Here is a 10587-nt window from a genome sequence, read left to right as displayed (position 1 = left end):
AATAATAATAATATACTAAATATTTATATCTATAGATCTGTATTTCTCTACACACTACTACTTATTATAAGTAGTCATTGCAAGTGTCATTGTAAGTTGTAATTCCAAGTTGTACATTTACAACGCTAACACAACAATCCAAATGGGGAGAGATGGGTGCTCCGATTGCATTTGCAGACCTATAGTAATAATAATAATAATAATAATAATAATAATATACTAAATATTTATATCTATAGATCTGTATTTCTCTACACACTACTACTTATTATAAGTAGTCATTGCAAGTGTCATTGTAAGTTGTAATTCCAAGTTGTACATTTACAACGCTAACACAACAATCCAAATGGGGAGAGATGGGTGCTCCGATTGCATTTGCAGACCTATAGTTGGTCACATGTGACAGTGGAACAAGGATAGTTTGCTGCATTGCCTGTGTCAATATTGAGCTGGTAAAAAATGGATCATATTGTCCTCGTGCTTGGCCCTCACATGGTGCTAGAGAACCAGGCTGTGGGTTATTGGCAAGGCTCTCATATTATTGAGTGTTTTTGTTCTGCCAAAACCTTTGCCGCACCTCTCCATCGAAATCTATAGGTCAATGTGCTTCCCAAATACCTGTATAGCTCCTGTGCACCAAACTGCATTATTTAGCCACTTCTTTATACTCAGGCACAAAATGAAGAAGAAAAAAAATAAAATCAATATGCCCAACAGCCAGTGCTCCAATAGAAGAACAAATACTTTTCAAAGAATTGTGAGTCAAATCCAATGAAGATTTAGGGGGATTTGTGGACCACAATGAGGTGCGATTAGTCTCATGAAAATGCAGAATATAGCTTTTATTACCATGACAACCGCTGGCAGAGCTCGCTCATGAGATGAAGCGAGCTCATTCAATGTTGCCAACTTATCAACTCTGTGTTACCATATTAAGTAAATTTTCCAACACCTCAAGCAAGTTATTTTTTTTGGTGGGGGGGTCATTTTATTCTATTTATTTTTGCGGGGGGTATGCAGCTATCTGTCATGTTCGTCAGTTAGAAAAGCGCCCTAAAAGTGTCTAACTTACCAAACCCAATTATACTGCCTTGTGAAAAGGTGACTCCAGTAAAAGTAATTACAGCTGAATTATCATTTTTCCTTTGGGGGGAAAAAAATAAACAAACCAAAAAAAAAAAAAAAATCGGTTGTGTTTATCGGGAGAGAAATGTATTTGTTCGGGAAGATGGCATTTTCAAGAGGGGGGGGGGGGCCCTCCTTTGCTGTGAAGCTCAACAAGTACAGTGCTTTGCATGTCATGCATACATATAATTGACATATCATGCATGTTTCCATGTATGTTGTGATCTGTCTTTTGTGTGTGCACCACAACAAAATATGCATCATGAGTCCCGCAAGGGATTATGATCATACAAATGTTTTTTTTTTTTTTTTTTAAATAAATTGCTTGTTTATCAAGTTCAAAGGCAGCAGCATAAACCACTACACTGCCAGTGCCACACACATACTGTATATAAGTTTTTTTGTAAAGCAATTAGTATATTTATCAAACACCCGTGTGGGTGTTTTTGCAGTGCCTTCGTAAGTTGTTTTGGTTTTTGAAGAATAAATTCCAGACAATAAAACGTTCTTGAATACCAAAATCTTATTGAGGAATGTGAGTTGGATTTTAAAATGAAAATATGGTGAGAACAGAAGGTTGAATGAGGTCCGATGCGATTTTTAATATGTCTCATGAGACATTGTCTATCCCTATGTGTTTGCCATCGTTAGCTGAAGAATAAATTCATGAAGAAGATCCCCAGAGATGCTGAGGCCTCCAACGTGCTGGTGGGAGAAGTGGATTTCCTCCACAAACCCTTTGTTGCCTTTGTCCGCTTGTCCCAAGCTACAACACTTGGAGGTCTGACTGAGGTGCCTGTGCCCACCAGGTGAGATGGCCCTTATTTTTGAATGTCACGTACCAAATCTTTGCCCCTGCAGATACCTGATATGTGTTTCATCATTGCACAGATTCCTGTTCATTCTCTTGGGACCACAGGGAAAGGCCAAGTCATATAACGAGATAGGCCGAGCCATAGCAACACTCATGGTTGATGATGTAAGTAGTTCGATTTTTTTTTTATTTTTTTTATGTTTCTGGGCTGAAATATGAAATATATTGCCCTCTGAGGTGCAACGCCGTGATGTATTGAGTACAACTGAAAGTGATGCTAAAGCTCTGTGATGTCAAAAAGGAATACATTATTATTGCCATTCATCATCATTTGAAAGAATTTTTTAAACGATATGGCAAAGAGGATGGAATGTTCATTATCTCAAAACTCTGTTAAGAAGGTTGTCAGATGGCGATCCTGATTCAGGAACTTTGAAAATGTGATGCCTTTTCCTTCCTAAAGCCAGATTTAAGAATATATTACACTCTTCTGCACTGTAAAGTACACTGAGCACAAGTGTTGAATTTACAAGTGTCCTTGGGTGTCTTGAAAGGCGCTTATAAATAAAATGTATAATTATTATTACTAAGTTTCATGAAATGGTAGCACAAAATAAAATCGCTGAAATTAAAAATTGTTAAAAATCCCTTTATAATATCGTCTACTTTAAAAATGTATCTGGATACAGATGATTTTATTTTGTACAACCAGTTTTATTTTGTACAACCAGTTGACAAAATAAAACTGAGAAAATTCAACCAAATTTTAATTTCCAGTGTGTTTTTACATCTTTCACGGGTGTTGCACTGATGGTCTCAACAAAAATGTGAATTGTTTTCTTTGAATGAATGGAAATACAGTATTTACTTATGAGTGATTTGCATCCAAGTAATTCCAAATACATTTTTTGAAAAATCTGCTGTTTGAAGCACAGGTGCAAACAAAAGTCAGGCCAAAGGCGGAGTTAGTCCACTCTCTTATCTTCCACCAGCTCATGCTCCTTCCCTGCCAGTGAGGTGAGATGAGCTAGCTTCTGTAGCCTTCGGCCAGCACCCTGCTCTTTGCACCCAACCCTCTTGACCCCTCCCACAGGTGGTAAGACCATGAGAAGGGGGACTCCGGTCACCTTTTTCGGTTACGGCTGCTGGGACCCCATGGGTGCAGGCCCGGCTGCCCAGGGAGGCCCCAGTTACCTGCCTCTGGGCAAGGGAAAATGGTTCCATTAATAAATTAATTGTATTCATTATGGCCGTTTTGAGCTGTGCTTTGTCCGCTCCCTCACCTTGGACCTGTTTGCAATGGATGAAACTGCCAGGGGCATAAAGCCCCAGACAATTTATCACCTACGATCATTGGGACACATAAAGGCTTCCACCACGATAAGGTGATGACTCATGGAGTGAAGGTTGCTATGTGTGCATTTTATTTGGTGGACAATGACCTTGCGGCCACGTTCCCTGTTTTGCAAGGTTGACCTGGCTACTCCCAGGTGTGGTCATTAAACCGTAATTTGGTGATACAGCAGACATCTTATCACTTGTGAAGTACAGTTGAATGTACATTAAGTGACAAATGCATGAAAATCTTCCTGACATATTAGATTTCATTAGCAGCATGTTTCATCTTATTTAGGCAGAAAAGGGATGCTTGATTTGCCAATTAAAAAGATTCTTTTTGGAAACCTTTTGGTCACAATTTCACCCTGTAAAAAGATGTACAGGGATTTCAGTGAAGTCAACATTTTACCGTATGACTTCGCAGTTCCTAAAATATTCTTGCATCCCAGCTGCCAGATGTTTCTTCGATCAATTTGATTGAATTATTTTCAGTGCAGAAAACGACAGTGAGATAAGATTCGAAGTTGTAACCTATGCCAGCTTCCTGAAACATATATTCATTTGGATTCAATATTTTAAATGAGCATAAATGTTTTCAAACGGAACGGTAGTCCCCTGAAATGAGAACACATCAGCCACTTTTTCGGCAAATTCATGAACCTTGTATGAGCAATCATTCATATGGAATCGAGTTCTTCGCCAAATAATTTTTAGTGTTCATCCATTATCATTCGTAGTTAGAAAGTTGCGTGTGGCTGAGAATATTGGCGGCAGAACAGTTATTACAATTCACCCCGCAAGTGTTAATGTCCAGTCCACATGGATGCTGGTAAAGAAACAGAACTGGCAGTCTTATGAAGTGAATATGAACTGCAGTCTTATAGGGTGAATATGGAAGGTAAAAAATACAAAATTTTAAATCAAATTATGATCAAGGCCTGAATGACTCGGAAGCTGATTCTATACTTTCTTTTTTCCTGCATACCCTGCCATGATGTGGAGTTTTACAGTCATACCTCGGTTTTCAACCATAATCCGTTCCAGAAGGCTGTTCGAAAAGCAATTTGTTCTAAATCCGAAACTATTTTATTAGCCCATGACTAGGGGCTAATACACTATGCAGAAATAACATAAAAACAGTCAGATTTGCGTAAATCAAAACAAACACGTATGCTCACAATGAACGCTACGAGGAAGCGTCACTTCCTCGTGTAAGGATGCCGAGAGGAGTGGAGTGGCGTATTCGGGTTTGCTCGGTTTGGTCGAAAACCGGTTTTCGGTCGTAATCCGAGGCGTAAAAATTTTTAATTTTCTGGTCGAAATCCGATTTGGTCGATAACAGAGACGTTCGAAAACCGAGGTTTGGCGGTATTTTGATTTTCACTTGCAATGCTTTTCCATTTTGAACACAAATGAGATATGAGATAGTTATACCCAAATTTGAGCTGACTTGTTGAAAAAGTCAGAAATGAATCAAATCAAAACATAGCAGTCAAACGTTATTTTTTTTTTTTTTTTTTTACTGGCACAGGAATGCAAGTAAATAACTAAAATTTGACATCTTATTCAAGAAATGACAATGTGGTTTTGGAAGACAGTAATTTTTCAAATGAATGGATAGCAAGAATTGTATTAGTATTCGAAATATAATGTCATCTGCTTGAGGTTCAATATACTGCTGAGTAGGTAACCCATTACAGAAACATGAAGTTAAATTTGGGTAATTACCAAAACTGTTAATTTAGGGAGGCTGTCAAATACACTTGTACATGAGGTGATGAGTTTGTTCAGACACATTTTTTAAATTATTATTTTTTAATCTCTTAAACCAAGTAGGGCAAATATTGCCTTAGCCGTGAAACATGCATCTCAAAAATTGCTCACTGCATTATTAAACCTACTCTGTGCGGCTGGCTTGTAAAACCCATATGCTGGTTCCAAATGGGAAAAAAAGCTTGCACAGAGATGAAGTTAAGTCACTTGTGCTGGTGGGAGAAAATCAATGAACGTGCCACCGCTCTGGGGAAAATATGTCTGTCCTCGGACTGATGATTTAATATGTTAAAGGCCACTCTGTGAAAGTCATGTGCGTTCTGTGTTTTGTTTATTAATTTCATTGGACAGAGACCGTACTGTGGCCAGCTTCAATTCACAATTGAATGGCTGATTAAAATGGACACATTTTCTTGTCAATTAGAGCCACCCCCCACTATCATTTCCTTTACTGAATGATGTTCTCCCTGCACTTGATTCACAGCCTCAGGCGCATCATTAGCTGGTGACTGGCAGGTGCTCTTGAATGAAATCCAGCTGGGTTTGAAATGTCAATACGGCTTGCAGAATTTATGTTTAGCGAGTCTCCAAAGGACAGCAGAGCATGAGAATGCATCAAACTCAGCATATACTGAGATGTGGTATATACTGTACGTACTTATTACCATAGCATGTGCCAAGTGAAATGCTAAAATCACTCTCTGTCCTATTATCATAGCTCTTCAGCGACGTAGCTTACAAAGCCAGAGATCGTGAGGACCTCATTGCGGGCATAGACGAATTTTTGGATGAGGTGATTGTGCTTCCGCCAGGGGAATGGGATCCAAAAATCCGTATTGAGCCACCCAAGAAAGTTCCCTCCGCAGACAAAAGGTCGGAATTTGAACTTCTGCTGTGTGTTTAATCCAAACATTTTCATGGATCAACTCATGTATCTTGTTCCGACTCTCTTCTTCAGGAAGTCGGTGTTCTCCTTAAATGAATTGGGACAGATGAATGGTGCAGCAGGTGGAGGAGGAGGCCGCGTTGAGGATGAGGAAATGCCAGCACAGCATGAGCTGGGAGAGGAACTGGCCTTCACTGGACGGTGTGTTCCCAAATCATTATTTTTAGGGGATGGAAATGTGACTGGTCATTAATCTTATTATTTTGGGGGTTGCCTAAGGTGTCATATTTATTCATGATTTGTGTCTAATTACAATTCAACCCCCTCGCCCCCCTTCCACACACACACACATACACACACACACACACACACACACACACACACACACACACACACACACACACGCACACGCACGAACAAACATGCAATTACCTCAGCGTGCAAAGATGTTTCTTTTAATTTTCTGTCAGGCCAGCTTTTCCTCAACATTTTGACAGTGTATATATGATTTGAGACTTGCCTGGAACAACAAAACTCAACATTGGCTTCAAATCCCAAATTCATTAATGAAAACCAAACCGCAAAAAGGGATCAGACAGACACAATCTAAAATCTGTCATAACAAAGATAATATTGCCTGATTTGGATTGCCAGAGAGTTATTAACTGGATCATAAATGAAGTGTTGTGGTTGTAGTTTGGAGTTGTGTCAAATTACCCTCCTCCGCACTGCAACAATACTGACAGTACGGTACAGCAATTCTTTGGAAACAGGGGCCAATGTTGGACGTGAACTTTAGGAGTGGCCAATCAATCTATTCATCCATTCAGTTCGTAAATGCAAACAACAATCATTTGCATTACCTTTGATAAAAATCAGTTTGAAACCACCCAAAATGTCAACGTCACACATCCTCATACAACCTCTGCTCTCCTAATTGTACATATTACTCTTTCTAAATCAGCTACTAAATCACGAGTAATTTGTTCAACCTGATCTAGAATGAATAATCACAGACTTATTTTATAGATTATAATGCATCTGTTGTAGTCTCATTTGTTAATAAAACACTTAGACTGAGCGATCAGGCAATGACTCTTCTGACCATGCCAGTGGGACTGCTCACACGCTGCCAACGCAACTTAAATCATTTCTAACAAACAAGCCAGCTGGACGTAGCAAATAAAAATGGTAATGCGTGTTTTTGATCTGCATTCTGCACCACTGAATTGTGTCATAAAATGACCTCTTATATATTATGGGGGCCCCACGGTGGTCGACTGGTGAGCATGTCTGCCTCACAGTGCAGAGGTTGTGGGTGCTAATCTGGCCCCAGCCTTTCTGTGTGGATTTTCTCCGGGTACTCCGGTTTCCTCCCCCATTCCATGCATGGTATATTTATAAAACATTAAATTCTGCCTTGGTGGGATTGTGAGTCTTGGTGTCTTTGTGTGCCCTGCGATTGGTTGGCAACCAGTTCAGGTTGTCCCCCACCTACCGCCCGAAGTCAGCTCAGATAGGCACCCCCGTGAGGATAAGCAGTTCAGATAATGGATAGATGCATATTTTATGGGAAATGCAATTACTTCATTTTTATTTTTATTGTTTTAATACAAATAGCTGAGTCTTTGCCTGCCCGCTCATAAGGTGTGAAAGTAAACAACCAGTTACCAAGTAAATCCTTTATTTGCCGATTCATGAAAAGTGACATACGTATACATAGACATCTCTTGCAGCTTTACCTTGTGTTGTCACTGTTGTGCACAGACGTAAAGAGGAAGAAAATGATGGAAGGATAGATTACTGCACAATTCACCACCTGCTTGACTAACGGTGTCTGGTTTATGTAATAGCTTCTGTGGTGGATTGTACCTGGACATAAAGCGCAAATTGCCTTGGCTACCCAGTGATTTCTACGAGGGTTTCCACATTCAATCCATCTCAGCTGTGCTCTTCATCTATTTGGGCTGCATCACTAATGCCATCACCTTTGGTGGCCTTCTGGGAGATGCAACAGAAAACTACCAGGTAAAATACCACCTACAGTACATCCTCTTATTTTGTTTTGCTGTACTTACTTTAGCAAAACGTTTTTTTTGATTACGTCTTTTTGTTTCCTTGAAGATGCGTGTACCGTACATTCATGAATTGGTTCAAGTTTTACAATTTTTTGCTCTTTACCTATTTTAGAATAAATTCAAATATATTGATATCTTTGGTAAATTTTGAGTATTTGCAGAATTCACTATGTGTAGTTTTTATTTATTTTCATCATGGTTATTTCTCCTCATATCGGACAATATTGAGGAAACGCAATCATTTGCATTATTAAAAAAAAAAAACAACAACTTCCGAATATATATTTGGATTTACATTTATTATTAAAGATATCAATTATCTCGAGAGAAATTAACCTACATTTAAAATATCACCAGAATCATTTTGGCCTTAACTGTGCATGCAATACCAGATACACAAGACAAAAAAGAGCTACAAACCAATTGATTGTATCGCTATTGTGACCAGAGAGTAATTGTTTCCTCTTCATTCTGCGTTTCCTGTTTACTCTTTCGTATTTTAGCTCACACAGAGTCATCCTCCTCCGACAATGTTATCTGCCTGTCCCTCTTGTCCTCAACAGGGTGTTATGGAAAGTTTTCTTGGTACAGCTCTGGCCGGCTCTGTGTTCTGTCTCCTCGGGGGTCAGCCTCTCATCATTCTCAGCTCAACTGGACCCATCCTCATCTTTGAAAAGCTCCTGTTTGAATTCAGCAAGTGAGCCTTTTTTCCCCAACTCCTGACACTGAATGAGGAGCTTTAATCACGGGATCGGGACGGTACAGGGGAGTTCACAATTTCATATGAGCAGACACAAGCAGCATTCCAATTTGTTTTCTGTACCATGTTGAGTGAAATACTGAGAGTCCAAGATGAGAAAGGGGGCGATCGACCGTTCAATAAGTGAGTAAAATGTAACTTAATAGGCCTTGTTGTACGGCCTTTCACGGAGAGTCAGCTGGGACAGGCTACAGCTCACCTGAGACCCGAATGAGGGAGGACAAGCGCCAGAAAATAAAAATTGTGGATAATGATTGTGATTTTTGAAGCGAATAAGGTTGACATTGAAGGATAATAAATAACGTAGACAGGAAGGAGACGATCTGCTCACAAACATGAACACAAACAAAGCAAATTCAATATGTCATTTTAGCACAAGAAGGCATGCATTTAACTGTGGTGATCCACAATGTTGGATTAAAAACAAAAATCTTTGCTATACATTTAACTCATCATCAAATTTAAGGTAAGAAACTTTGGCCCAATGTCCATTTTGAAGGAATTTTCAGACAAGTGTTTGGGATATCTTTTCTTAGGTGGTAACAAGGTGGATTTGGCCTTGAGGGGCTTTAGCATTTGACTTGGTGGAGCTTGACTGCTTTCATCCATTCACTCAACACGCTTCCCTGATTTCTCCTTCCTAAAGGAATAACAACATTGATTACATGGAGCTGCGCCTGTGGATAGGCATCCACTCATGCTTGCAGTGTTTCATCCTAGTGGCAACCGATGCCAGTTACATTATCAAGTACATGACACGTTTCACTGAAGAGGGCTTCTCCAGCCTCATTTCCTTCATCTTCATCTCTGATGCCATCAAGAAGATGGTGGGCTCCTTCAAATACTACCCCATCAACACCAACTTCAAGCCAGACTATGTCACCGCTTACAAGTGCGAGTGCTTGGCGCCAGACCCGAGTGAGTTTATCCCTTCTTTCAGGGACGAGTACACTCATCATAAAAGTTGGGACATGAAGCATGACTTGCAGTGTGTGTGTGCATGTGCACTCTCCCAAAAATATGACTTGCAACACGTTGATCTTTTTGACATTACTGCCAGTCAGTGACAACTAATGCCATTTTAAATAAGCGCACATGCTCTTGATGGATTTTTATACAGAATTCATATTTCATCGTACATAATCGCATTCAAGGTTCATTTTCAAAACAAACAAACAAAAACATTCAGGCAAGCCCGAAGGGAGAAAAAGTGGTATTGATTTGAAAAGTTAATGGCTGGCAGGGGCCCAAGAAAATAGCTATTGCACTTTGCAGCATTGAAGTGGCCGGACCCAATCCGTTGCCGCACCTGTAGCGCCATTTACCATGCTCCCTTGGGCACAGAATGCAGTGTTATAGGAACAGCTACATTCGTTGAATCATATTTCTTAGTGTGTGTCTTTTGAGACGTATAATCACAATGAGTATCAGAGAAGTCCCAGGACTGGTGTCATTTAGGATATATTTATATTTCAAACTACAAACTACAAGTTTTCCCTTTTGAAGTAAGCCCCCTGGAGTCAATCTAGCGCTTTCCCAGCATTATCTGCCACACCTTCATGAAATCCTCGGAGGATTCTTCCGTGATCCTCCATAGCTCCGGTGTCACGGCCAGCTTGATATCAAAACGGCTGTCAAACGGGTCCCCTTGAAGATCCCCTTGAGCTTAGGAAAGCGGAAAATGTCACACCGAGCCAGGTCGGGTGAGTAGGGAGGTTGCTCCCGTCGGCATGGTGAGGCAGTTATGAGTTGTCCTGCCGTGTTGTCATTGATCTCGTCTCACGTACTGAGTGAAGCAAACGCGCAGTATCGT

At 40.0% G+C, this 10587-nt stretch overlaps 1 protein-coding gene across 3 annotated transcripts in view; it reads left to right on the top strand.

Moving 5' to 3' along the window:
* The window catches only part of slc4a5a (solute carrier family 4 member 5a), a 43448-nt gene that overhangs the window by 21699 nt on the left and 11162 nt on the right, over positions 1-10587 (top strand). For all 3 annotated transcript variants that reach the window (XM_019885297.1, XM_019885295.1, XM_019885296.1), the window contains exons 8-14: positions 1777-1934; positions 2017-2104; positions 5769-5923; positions 6009-6137; positions 7790-7964; positions 8578-8711; positions 9421-9692. In XM_019885297.1, the coding sequence (XP_019740856.1) occupies positions 1777-1934; positions 2017-2104; positions 5769-5923; positions 6009-6137; positions 7790-7964; positions 8578-8711; positions 9421-9692 (1111 nt within the window). The remainder of the gene's footprint in view (positions 1-1776; positions 1935-2016; positions 2105-5768; positions 5924-6008; positions 6138-7789; positions 7965-8577; positions 8712-9420; positions 9693-10587) is intronic.

Source organism: Hippocampus comes, unplaced genomic scaffold (assembly GCF_001891065.2).
Source record: "Hippocampus comes isolate QL1 unplaced genomic scaffold, H_comes_QL1_v1.1 scaffold45, whole genome shotgun sequence".
Classification (NCBI taxonomy): Eukaryota; Metazoa; Chordata; class Actinopteri; order Syngnathiformes; family Syngnathidae; genus Hippocampus; species Hippocampus comes.
Note: the sequence above shows the minus strand (reverse complement) of the source record. Positions and strands in the feature narration are given on the sequence as shown.